The 18,525-nt window shown below is 43.8% G+C and overlaps 1 protein-coding gene across 1 annotated transcript in view; it reads left to right on the top strand.

Annotated features, from left to right (window-relative positions):
* Positions 1-18,525, top strand: part of ADAMTS9 (ADAM metallopeptidase with thrombospondin type 1 motif 9) — a 79,882-nt gene that overhangs the window by 48,097 nt on the left and 13,260 nt on the right. Inside the window, exons 29-30 of the mRNA XM_030458369.1 lie at positions 11,073-11,240; positions 16,407-16,580. Coding sequence (XP_030314229.1) covers positions 11,073-11,240; positions 16,407-16,580 — 342 coding nt within the window. The remainder of the gene's footprint in view (positions 1-11,072; positions 11,241-16,406; positions 16,581-18,525) is intronic.

The raw sequence follows: 18,525 nt of genomic DNA, 5'->3' as shown, positions 1-18,525 counted from the left end.
ATGTCTACCTCGTGCTACTACTGTAGGTAGTAACATCCAAATTTACTTTCTTTAATGTGGTGTCACCTGGATTTGCTTTAGCTCTGTCATGGGTTGCAAACATCATCCTGTAGCTGTACGTGCTTCATCTGTTGGGATGGAGTGTCACTACCATATTTTTTTGGTCACTTTTGAAACAAGAGTATAGTATTAGCTGAAACTTTTCAGCAGTATGGATTTATGTATTTATGTAAAAGTGTATTTATTTTTCCAATATTGTTATTTAATTTTATATAAATATTGCATACATTTATGATGTTTAATGTTAATGTTGAACAGTGAAAATTAAAGACAAGTAGAATGTAATCATAAATGAATTTGTATAATGATTTCTTGAGTCTTTTGCTAAATTGAGATCATATACTTAGTTTTGGTAACCTTTTCTAAATTTTCTGAAATGGTACTACAATGTTCCATCTCTGACTTGCTTTGTTCTCCAACAGAAACTGTCTTACTTAATAATTAAACAAACACAGATAAAAGTATATGAATTATGAACTTTAGATAACTAATTTCATGCAAGCATCTGATTGGCTTAGCTTCACTCAAGTTGCAGTGAAATTAGCATTATAAAATACATACAAATTAAAGCAGAGTCTGAAGAGTCCAACCCTCAGTCCTGAGGCGAAATTCCACTGGGATTTTTTTTACTGTAAACAAGTGATTTTATCTGGCTGGTTAAATCCAGGTTTTAAAGAGATTAATGAATAAACAGGTTTTGTATGTAAATGATAATTTTAAAACAGGAGACTGGTGAGATACCTTGTCATTATAATGTATGTTCAGAGGAGACTAAGAGGAGGTGACACTTTTTATTTCCTTGCTTATTTAAGAATATGTATTTTAACACTGTGGAATTGTACACCATGTGATAGACCTGACCTTTTTATTAAAACAATGCTTTAGAAAACATGCAGAGACTGTCACCACGATACAGAGAGTTTTTTTTTCTCCTCTGGATGCCTTATGGTTTGAACACAGATCCCCATACACACTGAGGAAATCTTGCCATGTTCTCCAGAGCGAGAGAGATGCTCACAAAGAGGCTTGTTACCCATTGCTTCACTTAGAACCCAAAGCTGGACCCACTTGTCTTGGAGCAGATCTGCTCCTTGCCATAATCTCTCTGAAATTTGGGGGTGGTAGAGTTTGCCATAATAAGCCAGCTCTATCCTGATACAATTTATGGATGACTCTGGATTCACTTGTCATGAGTTTACCATTCTTCCTGAGTTAGGAAATGGGCACAGAGAAGGTAAAATAATGACACCTTACAGTACCCTGTCCTGGTTCAGTTGGGTGAGCCATTTGGGCTTCATGGCAGTGGGACAAGAATCATTTTTAAATCTGACTTGTTGAAAATTGGTGGGTGGTTTTCAGGGTTTAATTTTTTTTTCTTCCCTAAAGATCAGAGTTTTAAAGATAATCTGTTTTAAAGATAATCTGTAATACTTATGGCTCTTAGGTATCAAAAGTTCTCCCTGCTAAGGCAATGGTTTTGTCATTTTTAGCACCTGCAAAAGGGCACTGAGAACTTCCCAGCTCTTTATCAAACAGGCAGAAATGCTGCTCTTGTAGTCTTTGAGGGTCTTTTGGTCTAACAATGAAGAATTGGAAGCTTGGCAGGAAATAATTAGAATATTAGCTGGCAAAATGCCAAACTCTCTCACTTCAATGTGAATGCAGGTTTGGGTTAGGACAATGATGCTGGATCCTTTCAGCCAGAGCTGAAAGCTGGTGGCAGTGATGGCTTTGCTGGGGACTTTGGCTGCACTCAGGGATAGAGGTAGCAGCAAAGAGGCTCTGAACTCAGTGGGTAGCAGGACTGCCTGTCCAACAGCCCTGTCAGAGGGATGGTGCTCAGGAGTTTTGCTCTTAAATTTGGTGTAAATGGAGAATTCAGGTTATTTGTATTTGATTCTGTCAAAGCACCAATATGTTTACAAAATGCCCTTCCCATTAAGCTGGCTGAAAACAGGCTGTTCAACAGCAATGTTCTCCACATCGTGGTTCTGATAGTATTCTTAGCAGGCAGGATGTCAGCTCTTGCTAAGGCAGAAGTGATACCCAGGGGCAGAATTGGTTGCAAGTGTATATAGCTCTGCTCTTCTCTTCCTTTCTTCTGCAATAAATGAATTTGCTCTGACAGCAGCATTACTGAGCTGCTGTCTGATTCTTTACACATGTTTTTGCAATAGCAAAGCCATTCTTGGAAATGAAGGGGTAGGCACACTGAACTCTCCAGTCACTCAGTGATTCACGTTGCTTTTTCTGCCCTTCGTTCAGATTATATTGGTTCAGGCTCTGAGGCTGCCACAGCAAGTCTGTATTTCTCCGTAGTGCCAGGTATTATCAGAAAACTAATAAAAACAACCCTGCCCCGGGAGCCTGTGAGAGAAAGACAAATGTACTGCAAACAGAGGAAGGTTGCACGGATGGTTCCAGCACCCATAACCCAGGCAGAGGGATGCACTGGGTGGCTTGCTTGTCTTTGGAAAAACAGAAATAGATGACATAGTGAAGGCTGAAAAATAGATGATTGAGGCTAAAATGAGAATTTGGTTGCCTGTGGATATCCCCAGACATCTATCTGAAGCTGTCTCTGTGTCAGAGCTGTTAGCTGTATTCTCAGGCTGGCCCATCAAGGGTGTTGTCTCTTCTGGGCTCAGATCACTCAGAGCAGTTGACTCCAGGTACTGCCTGCTGGGTGTGATGATGAAAGGCAAGAAGTTGTCTGCTTTGGCTCTACAGTCTGAAAATGGCATTTGACAGTGCAGAACTCTTTGCTTTTGTTTAAAAAAAGCAAACCAGACCTGTTTCAGCCCTTCCCTGCACTCTCTGCTGTGTGTCACCTGTCCAGAGCATCCCATCACCAGTGCCCAGCCTCAGCCACCCTCCAAAATTACATGTCCCTGGGTGACAGCTGGGAATCCACCTATTCACCATCTCATGCTCATCCCAAAAGGGTAAATGCAGTTAAAATTTCGATTGTAGAGCCTCACTCATTACTCCTCTCTGGCAGGGTTAATGGCTGCTCCTGCAGCTCTTAGCTCACTGTCCTTCCCAGCCAAGAGTCAGAGCTGGTGGCTCTGAGCTGGTTACAGGTGGGTGAAGCCAGTGGTTGGCAGAGGGACATAACTCTTTTTTCTTTACCCTGCTGCATCTTTTGTCAAATTCTACTTTCCTGGTCAGAGCAGGTAACTCCCTTTGCATTCACTAATGTTTCTTATCATCTCTAGTCCAATGCATGCTTCTGTCCTAACTTGCTGTAAAATGCTTTCCTTTCTACCCCCACAGTGAGCAAATCTCTCCTCAGCCCCTGTCAGCAGCACTCACCAGCATTTTTTGTGCCAGCCTGGAGTGAAACCCTGCAGGAGAGGAGGTGATGGCTGGGAGGGTAAGCCTGGGAAATACAGTGGCTATTTGGCTGTGTTTGGTATTACACAGTGGTTGTCTTTCTACACCTCCCCTCTTACACATTTTCTCAATGAGATGGTCATTTTCTAGGCACTGCACAGCTGGCCTGGACTTTACCAGGAGGTGGTGGGACTGCTGCTCAGCCTTGACTGGCTTTGGTCTTCGTGTCACGGTCAGCCCATCCATGGCTGATGGCTTCATGAGGTCTGCAGACCACCTACACATGCACACAGGCACCTGCTCACACACACACACACACAGGGGGAGTAAAGAAATAAATAAAAGGGCAGCAGCTGGGAGCATTTGTCTCCCAAAGCCCTGGCTTGGAGTGTGGGAACTGAACTCTGTGTTAGGCTACAGGAGATGCGCTAGAGCAGTGATGGGTGTTCAGGGATGAGCTGTGAAGTTCAGCCTCTCCAAGAAGGTCCCCGAGCTGGGTGTTGGGAGGTCTGTGGGGTTTTGGCCCACAGTCACACTGAATAGCTCAAAATTTAATAATTGCTCAGATTCTAGGGGTTGCAGCATGTAGAAACAAGGATGTGTGATGGTGAGGGAGACTAAGCACAGAGAGATATACCATGTTTCTAAGTTGCCTGGTGACTGATTTGGGAAGTTACTAAGGAAAAATGAGGTAGTCAGTCATGTTCCAAAGGCACTTAATGCTCTGTGGCTGTTTTAATTCTCACTAGCTCACAGGGGAGAAGAGTGAGCCAGCAGCATGGATGAAAATCTGTCTGATACCCAAGACCATATGCAGGCTGCTAGTGTTTGATCTCTAACACATTAAGCCAAGGCTTTTTTCTTAATAAAATTGGGGAGCAAGAAGCAGCCCAGCATTCCTACAACCCCCTGAAGTGCTGCACACCTGTACGATAGGACTGGTGTTCCTTGGAGAGCTCTTTACTTTGTATTTCACTCCATCTGACATGGAGAAATCCTGTTCTTGAATGGGACTCCTAAATGGTGTTATAATGCAACTGTACACTAAAAATATGAAGTGTCAGTTCTCCTGGGCTGCTTGCTGCTTCAATTGCTATTCTTAAAAGTGCCACAGCATGGAAAATAGGCTTCATCAGTGCCTTCCACATGCTATTATATCAGCATCCTTGGGTAGCTCACACATTTCCTCCTAATTTGAGGAAATGGCATCTCATGCCTCCCTCCCTGGAGGGACCTGCAGAGGCTATTTTGGGGGCTTCTGCTTGTTTGCTGTTCAATAGCATGGAGCAGGGCAGGGACACAGCTTTTCAGGCAGCTTTGTGCATTGACAGCCCTGCTGATTTCCACAGCCATTGGAGAAGTCTTTTTATGGGTTGTAACAACAGGGAAGGTGAAAAAGAGGGGGGGAAGGCGCTACTGAGCTGGTAGATGCTATAGTAGAGGAGGTGCATGGCTTCTCCTGCTGTAGTTACCTGCTTTTCTCCTTTATATCCTGTGAGGTTTCCCAACTCAGGGAAATTATTGTGTTGACTTCAGTGCTCAGGGCTTTGAATCTTGCAGGAATTAAAAGAGCCTCCACCCAAGAGCATCCTTTCCTCTAGGGCAGTCAGTGCTGCTGGAGGCACAGGCTCCAGACATACCAGAGCCTTCTTTCTGCTGCAGCAACACATCAAGTCATACCCTTCTCTCTGAGAAACTGCCCTTTTTTGTTGTTTCTTTGTGGTTTTTTTTTTTAACCTATTATGAGATATCATCCTGGGTCTCTGCAGCCTGGGTTGGTGGCAGGAAGGTAAAAGTTTAGTGTATTATTTTATTTCTCCCTTTTGCAAACAACCACTTGGGAAACTCAGATATGGAGCAGAGCAACTGGGGATGAGAGCCCCAGCATGTACTGCAGGGTGAGGCAGCCTGGATGTTCCCTCTTGCCTGTGCCTGGGGCAAGGACCACTCCTTAGGGACAGTGGGACAAAGCCTGTTCTTGTGCTTGCCAAGGACTGCCCTCTGGTTCCAGAAGGCTCCTTGAGATGTTGCCACAGGGGTTTTGGACAATGCTCACAGACATACTTGGACTATACACTCTAAAATCCCTAATGTTCATGTCTTTTTTTTCCTGTCCTCCCATTTCTCAGCAAAGACAGCAGGGATTAAGCATTTCCAAGCCTCTTCCAAACTGTAGTGCAATGCTTTGGTTTGTTTTACTCAGGTCTCAGGTCCAATTACTCTCCTTTGAACACAGAGACCACTCTTCCTTTCTAATTGTACAACAGTCAGATGTATTTCTGGCTTCCCACCAGCTAAAATCTCCATGCTTATGGGCTATCAGTAGCTGTGTATGTTAAGGTATGGTTCCCTTCTCAAGTTTTGCAGGAAAGGAAAGCCTGACTGGGTGAATCCTGCTGATGGAGCCCTTGTGAGACCATGCTTTAGCAGATCAGTGGAAGGAATGGAGTTTCAAAGTAACCAGCAGCAAATATTTCCTGAACACCTCCTAAAGTGCTGCAGCCACTAAAGAAACCATAGCACAGAGCTATACCTGGGTTTAAAGCCTGTTGTTTGTCTCACTGGAGTCAGGGGAGTTACCTGCTAAAGTCCCTTGCTGTTGTGAAGCCTAAGTTGGTCTGGATGCCCCAGAGCTTCTGTTGCTGGATGACATGCAGAAGTTCAGGCATTTTAAGACTTCTAGTAAAGGTTGAGCTGGTGAGGAATGATCCTGGCTTTCCTTGGTGGTATCTTCTGATGTCCTTTGTGCTCCAGAGACTTCAGAGATGCCGATGTCACAGGGCTGTGATTTCAGCATCTGATAGTGACAGTAGCAGGTTATAGTAGGAGCTGATGTGCACTAACAGGGTGCTGACATGTAACTGAGGGTGCCTGGTCAGTCTCTGTGCTGGGGGAGAGGTTTTGTGCACAGACCTGCTCAGGAAGGGGGTGTAAATTGTCATAGGGCTCCATCATTTTTCTGCTTTATTTCATCCTGCACATGTTTTAGCTCAGATGGTTGGAAAGGATGAACAAGGGTTTTTCTTGTGAGCCCTTACTTTCCCTATAATCCTTAATGTGTGGAAATCTAAACCGACAAGGATTGATTTTAATTTCCTTCAAAAAGTTGCTCCTGGCAGAATCTGATAAAGCTGGTTTTAGTCTAATTCTTCCCAGCCCCTAGCCCTGCCCTTGCTGAGCTATCGGAGCATACCTATCTTTAGGAATTCATTTGGTGATCACCACAGCTTGCATTCATTATCTCAAATACCTCCCAAATCGTGGGGCTGATGCATGGGGAAGGGCTGGAAAAGGGCTCTGATGGCATTTTGTGAAACTTCTCACTTTTGAGGGAGAATGTCCTCAGATTCCTGCTCGTGGTTTGCTTTCCTGCCCCGCGTTGAACTGCCTGTTCAGTGCAGAAAGTTGGAGCTGCTCAACAGCTCTTGCTTGCTCTGTGCTGCCTCTTTCTTTTTGCCAAGATTTGCTTATTTAGATTTGCTTATTTGCACCCTGGGCTGTTCAGTCCTTTTGGTGCCAGGCTGAGCTCATTCCCAGCCCTCAGCTGAGCCTCCAGCCAAGCTCCCAGTGCCGAAGAGCAGATTACTGCCTTCTGCAGAAGGGTCAGAATCTGGGCCCAACTAGACAGAAATTTTCTTTAAAAAATATAAGAGCTTTTGGGGTACCAATACTGGTTTTTGCCTCCCACAGAACCAATGAATCAAGTAGAAGCCTTCCTATGTTAGAGGTGTCTTAGAGGTGTTCCCTCACCTTCCAAAGTGTCAGAGTAAGAAGTGCAGCAAGGGTTAGTTTAAAGCAATTTGCACATACTTGGTAAAACAGAATGATCTTTGCTATTCCTGAGCTCTGAAACAGAAAACAAATTTCTGTGGAAACAAAAACACAAAGTTTCCACTGCACTGGAGCAGAGCGATGCATGGCAGGAGAGATTTAATGTTGTGTTCTGACCTTTCTGAAAACAGTTGATATGGAAACATTTTTTTGTCATCTTTCTTCAAACCTTTTTCTTGCATTTATTTAAACTAGGCAGTATATTTATTTGAAAAAATCAGCAGCATGCCAATCCCCAGTTCTTGGCACGTTAACAAAACTAATCATGCAATAAACATAATACCCTTAAATCTCTGCTCAAATGCTTTGATCCTAATGCTATTAGGAAAGTCCTTTTGTTCTTATTCTCTATGTAAAGCACCAGGTGTGACTCTGGTAGTTTTAGGAGATAATAAAGTTAATAACAAGAGGAAGGTTTACCAGAGTCTTTAGTGTAATGGCTATAGCTGATTTTTTGAAATAGTACTTCTCTACTATTTTATGGGCCACCATTATCTTGGTTTGGTTTTTTTTTAAAGAAACAACACAATATGTTGGTTTTGCACCATCCTTCACACCTGGCTATCCTCCCAGGTTCACTCAGGGGTGCTGTTTGCTGTCGTGCCTCTACTACAGGCATTTCAGAGATAAATTTCCAAGTGCTGACGGGGAGGCAGGGGCAGGTTGACCATTGGGCGTCCTAGAGCCAAGTGTTTCTTGACTCTAGGGAGTTGGTGAGTGAAGGAGTCAATACAATACCTTGTCTACACCTTCAGGGCTGGATCCAGAGGTGATTAAAACCAGTAGAAGTCTTCCTGTTGACTTCAAAGAGCCTTGGATGAGGCTCCACAGAGAACCACCAGTACCTTGAGGTGTTTTCTATAGAAGTTGGGGGACAGGAAAGACATCAAGAAAGAGGAACATGAAAAGAGTGATTTTATCTGTGCTTTTCAAATGTTTTAAAGGAAGCAAGGGGAAAGCTTACCTCCCTATGGCATTTTTATTGATAGATACCATAAGCAGACAGCAGCATTTGCAGTGATGAAGAGTCCTGCTAAGGAAATGCAAAGTTTCTAGTTTTCTAGTCCTAGTTTTCTTCTAGGTCCAAAATAAATGATGAAGCTGATGGCAGTAGGTGTATTGCATCCCTAAGTCATGTGGTACTCAGGTAAAAAGCACCATTAATTTTTTTCTGCATGTGGCTCACATATGCTTGAAGTCTACATGCCAAATGAGAGTTGGAAATCCCAGAGACGAATTAGAAGGAGGTTATGAAGTAGATCCTTTGCAAAGGAATTATCAGTCTCTGATGCTTGGTTAAATTAGATTGTTCAACCTCTCTTTTCTGTCAGTGCAAATGAGATCATAACTCACATGTACATGAAAGCAAATGGGTGGTTTAGAGGTAAAAATGCACAGCTGCCTCACTTTGATTTATATTAAAGACAGACATAGAAATAGATTAATTCCAGCATCTTGGGAATTACACTGAAGTATTAACAAAATTAGGCAAATTATGCCTCAGCCTCTGGATGCACTGAGGTATGCATGACAGTGAGATAAATGTCAGAATTAGGCTCGATGCCAAAGGTTAAGCAATCTGTAGGAAAGGGACAGCAATTTTGGAAATGACTAGCATCTTACTGATGGTGAGATCAAATATTCCTCAACCAGCTTCAGGCCACCAGACACGTCCTAGTGTTGTTGCACACCAAGGCTATTCTGTAGTGGATCTGATTTAAGTTAAAAAAACCCAGACATGTACTTGGCTGTACCACCATTGGATGTTGGGCAAGAGAGAACCCTGATCAAGGGTGTGAATTAATGAATAAGCTTTGGCTGTCACAGTAAAGTGACATCAACCTGTATGGAGAGTGCTTCCTGAGGAGCACTTGGATTTTTGCTAAATTATTGGTGTTGGTCCTGAGTAGTGAAGGGATAAAAGTATTAGAAATTTACAAGTAGGTTTAGTAGGATTTGACATTTCCTTCTTGCTACTGAAGTTCATTGCCTGGAAAGAGACGTAGAAAGAATGAAAAAGTGAACTTCTGATTAAATATGAAGGTTTATAAAAATAGGATAGCATTAACCTAGTCTTTTTTCTTTTTTTTTTTTTTTTCTTTTTTTTTTTTTCTGTTGATACTAAAGAAAAAAAGCAAAGTTTATGAATCTGGATAACTCATGCAAGTCTTATTTTAGAACAAGGGTCAGCATTTCCTTTGCTCCTCAGTGCAAAGCTGAATGTTTTTTGGGGGGGTTTTGTCCTGTCTTGAAATTGGAGCTGGGCTCAGGATAACTCAGAGGCAGCCAGGGGAGCATCATTAATGGCCCTTAAACCCCACAGATCTCAAGGGCCCTCCACTACCTTTTGTCCACTGTATTGATCTTGCTGCAGGAAAACAGCCTTTTTTGAAACAGCCTTTGTGCAAGTTTTTAAGCAGCAACATCTGATCTTAGGAGTTACATCCATCTCTCTCCACACTGGTCTGAACATCTATCTCCATTTTGAGGCAAGTTTCTGCTCTCTTGCCTGTTCTTTGTGCACCTCTGAACACGACAGGGGCTGAATGATTTGGAAGTAGTGCTGTAATTTAAAATAACCACAGCTACCAATGAATACCCCAATTTCTATTCTAATAGATCTTCCAGAGCCCGTACATATATAAATTGTAGGTTTTCAGCTTTCAAACATATTCATAGACTGGGAAGAGCTCAGGCTGTAATTTATTCCTCAGGAAATATACTGATGGAGTGGCTCCAAAACAAAAGAAGAAGCCTCATCTCTGAAAAGAAAACACAACATTTTATATTAAGACAGGGCTGAACCAGTGTGTTTTTGCTCCAGGATTAAACCAGGATGCTTGTGACATAGCATGTAATGACTTGCATAACATGTAATGAAGAAATTGAAGCTGAGTCTCTGTGTGCATCATGCTGAGTAAGAGGCTTGTTCTACACGAAACTGTCATATTAAATTCTTGTCGTGATTCCAGACCCCTTTGATTCTTAAATCTTTTGGAGGAGACTAATCTGAAATCAAAGTGAAGTTGCTTGGGGTTTGCATGCCAGGAGTGGTCACATTTGAAAAAGTTCAGTGAACCTGCAGAGGGAGGTTGAAATTAGTTGCTTCACTACAAAGCAAGCTTAGAGCTAACATACCTGCTGGTTTGCTTTTTGCTTTGATTCTTCAGGCTCTGCCTTCTTGCCACCTTCTGAGTTGTTTTCAAAATGCATAAATCTTAAGGATGAGCATGTCCTGGTTTCAGTCTGAATAGTAAAAACAAAAAAAATGTAAAAAATCAGTCTACACTGCTGAAACAAACATGAGTTTGAATTCAAAGGACATGGAAAGGCTGCATTTTTCCTTTCTGCCTTGTCCTTTGTGCAGTTATTTCCCTCTCTGAAGGTGTATTTTGCACTTTACTCTTCTGATTTATCAACAATTGACCTCCTTTTGTACCAAGGTAAATGGAAATGGTTCCTTTCAAGTTCTATGTAGATACTAAGGGCTTCTGCCTTGATCCCTGTAAGATGACTCTGCTCCTTTGAAACCGCTGGAGCAATGCCAGGAATCCAGCCTGTTATCCCTGCTGAATGGCAGCTTTTTTTTTTTTTTTTTTTGATATTGCCTTTTTGGGGGGCTTGGACCAAAAATATTAGGCAATATTCAGTGCAAACAGGACCATTTCCAGCAGTTCAATCCTGCCCTTTTGTGTCCCCATCAAGCTTTGTGTAGGCTGCTGGGGACCTGAGGATTTGGTTTTTGGTCCAGTTAAATGAAAAACGCCCTGGGTAGCCATGGCCCACGTATGACCATGTAGATGGCCCTGCCTGAAAGCTGATCTGTTGTTACTTTATATTTACAGTGTTCTGTCTCCTGTGGAAGGGGCCAAAAGCACCGCAATGTGTACTGTTTGTCAAAGGAAGGGAGGCATGTAGAAGAAGATTATTGCAAGCACCTTGCTAAGCCCAATGTGCAAAAGAAATGCAGAGGGGGCAGATGTCCGAAGTGGAAAGCAGGAGATTGGGGACAGGTGAGACACGTTGTATTCCCCTTTGCACCCTTTGATATCCTTCCTTGGTCAGGTTGGCTAGCAGCTCCTTCTCCCATCACTTCTGTCCTCTTGAATATTTTGAGGGTAAAATCTTCAGATGGTGCAAATCAGTGTAGCTTCATGGGTAGGAGTGGAGCAGCTCTGATTGGTGCCAGCTGAAAACATGGCAGCTTGGTTTTAGTATCTATCTGAAAGCAGATTCCTTGCTATATATTAAGTTTCTGCTAGAAAAGGCATTAGTATATCATATTTAAGAGAATTTATTCACGTTCTTAATGTTATTACTTAAGTATGCCACGTGCCAAGCAAAATCTTCCTTATTTTTGAGAAATCTGAAATTAATTTTATTACCAGTTTCCTAGGAAAGTTTAAGGAATAACCAGAGCTGTTCATTAACAATGCTTTTCAGTACTTTCTGTTCCTTAACAAGCTCCTCGCTTGATTTTGCTTCATTAAAAAGTCAGACTCTGATGAGTAGAGGCTGCTGGAAATGTGAAAGTGCTTGGAGTTATTAAGCTTCTTGTTTGCTGAAAGCATACCTCCAATCCTTGTTTTCCTGAAAATAATGTCTTTGTCATCACCTTGAATCTGCTGCATTACATTTTTATCTCTGAACCTTGCTTTTCCCTCTGCCTCATTAGCGTGCTAATCAGCAGCAGTATTGAAAACCCTGGATTAAATGAACTGCTAACTTGTAAAACATCATGTTCTCTTGTGGTCTGTCTTCCAAACTGAGGTACAGAACACCAATTCTCACTGCTTGTGAGTCCCATGAAAGAGAAACCATTAACATCTCTGGGCAGACAGGCAAATGTTAGAACTAGGGCAGCAGACTGTTGTTTCATGTCAACTGTTGAAAAAGGCAATAAACCCATTGATGTTCTATGATTATTTTCAGACTTGTATTTGTTGGGTTTTTTTTTTTAAATGCTTACCTCTGAGTTCCTAGGATAAGGGGTATTTGCTGCTGTGTGTGTAAAGGGCTACGTGTGCATTTGCCCTGGAGGTTTACTTTCTAGTTCTGTGGTCTTTACCCAAGGCATCCCTGGGAGCACCCAGGTAGCCCTGTGAAGTGCACAGTGCTGCTCCCATATTGGAAATTAAATCAATATTGCCACCTTTGTTACCCACAAGGACTTAAACTTCCAGTTTGCACAAGAAGCTCGAATGAAAAGGAAAGAAACTCTGGGCTATTAGGTGGCCTTGTCATATATGATTTGCACCTCATTGAAAATAACTGCTCCTGAAACCAATTTTTTATAGCTAATAATAGTAAACATAATAATGTAATGGTCTGTTGATTGTGTTAAAACACACTAATGTTAATTGATAAAAGTGTTTTTAAAATTCCCAATGTTCCACCACATAATCAAAATTACTTTTATGCAAGTGGAGAAAGGCACCCAAGTTAATAGGAGGATGAGGGGTGATTAATGGTCTGAGGTAATCTCTTGTGACTAGGCAATTAAGGAATATTTGTATGCTAATGATAAAACCCAGAACAGGCAGCACATTTCCCTGATGGTGGATGTGCTCAGCCAGCCAGGGTCTTGCTTGGTAAAAAAATAATGGGGTAGAAACACCCATTCTGCAATATCAAACTGTGCTTCTGGAAGGCACTTGAAGTGCTCTACAGTGATTTCCTTGGGTCCTGCCCCTCACTCGTGCTGGAAGCTTTTCCCTTTGCCAGTGACAGGTGAAGACTTGAGGCTGTCAGACATTTGGAGCACCCTGTGAGAGGTGCCCAGGGCACCTTGCAAAAGGTTTGGTGCCTCAGAGCTGAGGTGGATTGAGGTGCTGAACTCCTGAAGTGTAGGAAACAGGCAGGGCTTTGGCACTTGGGATACCCAGCAGATCAGGGTCTAAGTGGGCATGGGAAGCCCCTGTCACCTTCCCCATCACTGGTGACACTCCTGAAAACAGGGAGCTGTAATCAGGTTGCACTTAGATACCATAAAAAAAAAAAAAAGGTTTCTGAAGGTCTAATTGCCTCTGAAAGATAATCCCAAAGCTGAGCTGCTGTGAGCTGGCCACCTTTTGTACTAGGTAAACAGGCAAAAGTCTGTGTGAGAAATGAGGCAAGGTTTTCCCATCCTCCTTCTTGCCATATACCCACAGGATCTGTTGCATGTGCTTCTAGGGTTTGTTTTTTTCTTTCTTTCTTTTCCTTTTAGGAGAAGGAATGATTAAAAAAATCAGGATGTAAAAAATACAGGAAGGATTAAAAAGCCAGCTAAGCCAAGTGCTTTGCACACAGGTTTTTTCTTTCTAGATGTTTTGGATTTAGAGGCTTGGTAATTCTTTTCTTGATTGTTATGAATGCACTTTCCTGCAGCCAAGCATTTTTCATACATCTGTAGTAATTGGAAGGGAAGGAAAAAGGCTTTTTCTCCAAGTTTTAAACGTGCTTGTGTCTGCAATGAAATGTCAGATTTAATGTGTTTGCATCTCCTAAGTAATCTCAATTATGGCCATTTACCTTTCACTTAGCAAAAATACCAATGTTTATTCTGCTGTCTGGTATTTACACATTTCAGCTACAGGCTGAAATCCAGCTTTGTCTTTAAAAAAAGCAGTTAGAGCATCAGGTAGAGCTTCTTCATAGCTGAGCTGTCTCTCAGCAGTTTGGTGATTGACTTTCTCTGTGGAGAAAGAAGCACTGCAGAGAAAATATATAGACTCTGTAGGAAGGACAATCAAGCTGCCTAGTGCCTGGCATCCCATGGGGAAAATATAAGTACAGTAAAATTTGGCTGCCCCAAAAATGAGTATCTTCTGGCAGCTGTATTTCCTCCAGGCAGGCAGAGTTTGGCTGACCGGCACTATGGATTAAAATAGCCAGGATGAAATGATGTAAAAACCTACTTTTCCCTGCTTGTAAGGCAATGGTGTTATTCTGAAGCCAGGCAGAGCCCCAGCAGTACTGATGCTGCAGGACAGGTGGCAGGAGGAAGCACCCTGCAGGAGATGCCATCCCTTGGACCCCCCTCACCACCTTTCTCCCAGACAGGGTGCAGCCATTGCCTCCTCTTTAGCATGGCCAGAACACCTCCCAGCTTGTTCCCCTGTGCCTCAGGGGTAGGCTCACCTGTGGCTTCATTTTTTGGGGGGCTGGGGACACACTGGTGTTCCCCTTTCCTGTGGCTGCTCAGGGTTCCTGGCCACCAAGAGCACTTAGAAAGCCTATTCAGCTTGGAAAAGCCTCCCTTGTATGTATAAATATAAGGAAGAATTTTTTCAGTGTAAGGATGACAGGGCACAGGCTGCTCAGGGAGGTTGTGGGGTCTCCTTCCCTGAAGACATGCAAAGCGCATCTGGATGCATTCCTGTGTGACCTGCTATAGGTGACCCAGCTCTGGCAGGAGGGGTTGGACTGGATGATCTTTCGAGGTCCCTTCCAACCCCTCATTTTCCATGATTCTATGATATCCTCTTGTTATTAGCCTAAGGAAAAGCTCTTTATGTGCTTGCCTGCTTGCAAGAGAGTGGTTCAGATTTCTTGGTGGTTCAGACAATCCAGGACACAGCAGCCCTGGCCTAGGGTCCTGGGGGGCTTGCCCCCCACAACACTCTGGTCCCATCAGTTTAGTCAGGGTGCAGCATTTATCCTCCTGGGCTCATTCCTCCTCTTCCCTATCCCTGTCTGTGCCCAGCTATCCCACCCAGCACAGCCCCCCATGAAAAAGTCAACAGGGGGAACTCACACTCCCTTATCATAACATCCCCAGGCATGTGCTTTTCAGATGGGTAATAAATACAAACTGAAAGGCATTTTAGAGAATACTATGCATGCTGGTGTATATGTTTCTCTAAGTATGTTGCCATTATTCAGTTTAACTATCCCCTATGGAATACTTGAGACAAACAGCACCGTTAATCACGGGGTGGCAGCGCAGCAAGTGGGAAGCATTTGCATCCCCAGTGACAGAAATCAACTGCTACTTTCAGAAGTTACACACACACCCCACAACCCTCCCACCTTCTTACAAATACCTGAAGCCAGGTGAATGTTCATAGTCAGCTTCTCTTTGGTCCTCTTGGCTTTAGGGGATGTTTGGATAGTAAAGCAGAGGCAGCGTTACGGAGCAATACCCTGCAGAAGAGAGAATTACTTCCCCTTTAGGTGCTGCAATAATTCCCTGCCTCAAGAGGTCTTGTTGTTGCAGGTATTGCAATAACAGGTTGGAATCTTGTTTTCTTAGTTCCCAATGTGTTATTAAGGTTGCTTATATTGTTAACTCAGCAAATGGCTAATCATCATAGCTGTGGTTTAAATGCTTATCTTTCATTTTTACATGCTTTCTTCTATAAATGTAAATTTTTTTCATTCCAAATCTATACCATATACTTTAAGATCTAGCAAGAAATGATCCATACCAGAGGGACATTAAGTACTGTTAAGCATATTACAGGGCACAGTCACAACACTAAGAAATGCTGTGTGAAAGCAAAAACAAGCTGTTAAAAGCACTGTAGTGTAGATAATAGTTTGAAGATGTCTGAGAAACAGAGAAGTTCAAGCTTTTCTTGCTGTGCCTAGAAGTGAGGAGAAATGTGCCCACAGTGTAATGAAGGAAATGTGAAATACAATTAATTTTTAAAAAGTCATTTCTTTTCACAAACTAGCAGTATATCCTGGCTGCTGTGAGTGTGCATGTTGAAAGAAATCCCAGCTGTATCGTACCTTTACCTCTCTTCTGCTGCAGACTTTCTTCTATCTAATTCAAGCTTGCTTTTCATTAAAGTTCACTCCAGTGACACTCGTGGCACTCGATATATTTTAAACTCTTACTTTTTTGAGTCAAGTTCCTGAGAAGTAACACCCAGAGCCTTCCTGCCTCTGACACGTTGCAATGGTTTAGAAGAGCCGCTGTCTCCGCAGGGTTTTGCAGTATAAATTCTCTCTGGGAAATCCTGGTTCCACTGAAGCCAACAGCAGAAATTCCCCTTGGCTTCAGCGGAATTCAACTCCGTATGCTCTACTCTTGCAAAAATGTTCCCTTCTGCAAGGAAAAGCCTCACCTGGAAGTTTAAACCCGGCGTTAAGAGCATCGCTATCGCTGCTGTAGAGCCCAGAGCAGAGGGCAAAACGCAGGAGCCTGGCTGTGAGCAGGACCACCACTCACCTTTTCTCCCTTCCTCCAGTGCTCGGTGTCCTGTGGCCGGGGAGTCCAGCAGCGTGCTGTGCACTGCCAGGGCAGCACCCCTAAGGCAGTCGAGGAGGCAGAATGTGACCCAGCCATCCGTCCCCCTCCGCAGCGGGATTGTCACCTCCCCGAGTGCCCCACGCACCACTGGGCAGCTGGCGAATGGCAAGAGGTAAGGAGGATCCCCCCCCCCCCTTTCACCCTCCCTCGGGGTCACATCATGTTGTGCTCTCAAGCATGCAGCATGGGATGGTGCTGAGGACTGGGGGGGTGATGGTGCTGGAGATCGCTGCTGGGGGGTCTGGGGTTTTGGGGTTGTAAAAAGAAAGAGTAAGAGGAAAGGCTGTTGAGTGCTGTCTGGGAGGGGGAGCTGAGAAATCCCTCTGTTGGGTTGGTTTAATGCTTAGTGCTGCCCTGTGTTTGGCTGGGACCTATGCAAATCTTGAGCAGGTTTGGGATAGGGCGGGTTTGGGTCTGTTCCCAGAGGCTGAGCACTAAACCCCCCTCGGACCAAGCCCTGCCCTGCTCCAGCAGCCAGCCCCCTGCCTGTGGCTCTGAAGGAATTGGGGAACATCAGAAATTCCCACTTTCCTGCCCTGTTACCCTGGCTCCTTCTGCCAGCTCTCTGTTTTGCTGGGCTCCCCATCCATGCTTTTTTCCAAGCCGCTAGCACGCTGGGATGGGATCTCCCATGGGAGATGGTGATTTTCCACGTGAATGGGATCAGTCCTCAGCAAAACCAGCCCCTAAGGTGAGAGCAGGGGATAAAGCTGGGAAGGAAAAAGGGGTCCAGGAGAAGCCCTCCCTTCAGATGGGATTATTTCCAGCAGGCTCATCCATGGCTCATAACTGCAGAGCGCCCCGGGCCACTGTGTGTGACATTATCTAATGTACCTGACAGGGATGGTACAAACAAGTTTAGCTTCATTTCCCCTGTCTTAGTGGTGCTGAGAAGCTGTAATGGGTTTATAATCCTGTGCAAGTTGGCCATGGCTACACAAGGAGGGGGCCCTTGCCACCCCCAGCTGCTAGGGAGCTGAGGTGTGATGGAGCAAGAGACAAAGCTGAGCTGCCCATGCAGTGGTACCTGATGTAAACATCCCATGCAGCCTGGAAGAGAAATATAGGAGCAGCTGAGGGGACTCCAGCAAATTTCTTGCAGTGAACTTTTGCTTTTAACAGAGCCTGTTAAATTTCATCAGCTAATAAAGCAACAGGCAATAAAGTAGGTCACCAAGCAGCATGCAGTCTGTACACAGTGGTGTAATTAGTCCTGAAAAGCCCCAGCTCCTACCCCATCCTTTTGCTCTCTTTCCCTTCTTTTTTCAGCTTTTCAGACCAGCAAAAAGGTCCCTGCCTGCCCCCATCCTGCCAAGCCCTTAGTGGGAGGTCGATGCTGATGTTTTCCTAACTTTTCCAGCTCTCCCCATTGTCCAAGATATTTTTTTCCCTCAGGGGAGCCTTGTTGGGGGGTGAACTGGCAGTTTCCTCACCCATTAAATAACCATTAATAGAAAGCTGCAGAAGATGCCCAATATGAGTTCACCTCATGGCTGACTCCAAGCAGGTCTTCTGCTGAGCACTTCTTATTTTATTCTGGTGTACCTGGTGATAGAAAGCAACAGCACCTTCTCCCCCCAGCCAGAAATACTGGGTTCTTGTTATTTATAGTGAGGAGGCACAGCCTGCATTGGTATTCTTGGAGCAGGGAACAGCACTGCACCCTAATTGACATGAAAGGCAGGATGTAAAATAACATCCCAGTGCTGTCTTGCTCTTGATTTCTTATCTTTAAAGGGAATCTGTCGAGAGGGTGTTTTTTTATTGGTCTTTTTGTTGTTGTTGTTAGTTAGGAAAAAAATTGGTCGTGCCAATGAAAATGAATAGGGAACTTACTGGAAAATGTTTATTGCTCTATTGGTGTACCACCATTAATTAGCTGTTCCCAGGGCCCACACCAGGGAGGAGAAAGTCAATAGAAAGGGCCTTGCTAATGTCAAAGTAAAACCCAGATCAGGGTCACAAAGAAAGAGGAAAAATTGGGAGAAAGAAGAGTTGCTTAGGTTTTTTTGGTTTTTTGGGGTTTTTTGGGTTGTTGTTTGGTGGTGGCTTTTTTT

Source organism: Calypte anna, chromosome 12 (genome assembly GCF_003957555.1).
Source record: "Calypte anna isolate BGI_N300 chromosome 12, bCalAnn1_v1.p, whole genome shotgun sequence".
Classification (NCBI taxonomy): Eukaryota; Metazoa; Chordata; class Aves; order Apodiformes; family Trochilidae; genus Calypte; species Calypte anna.
The sequence above is the reverse complement of the archived record's forward strand: the minus strand, read 5'-3'. Positions and strand labels throughout refer to the sequence as shown.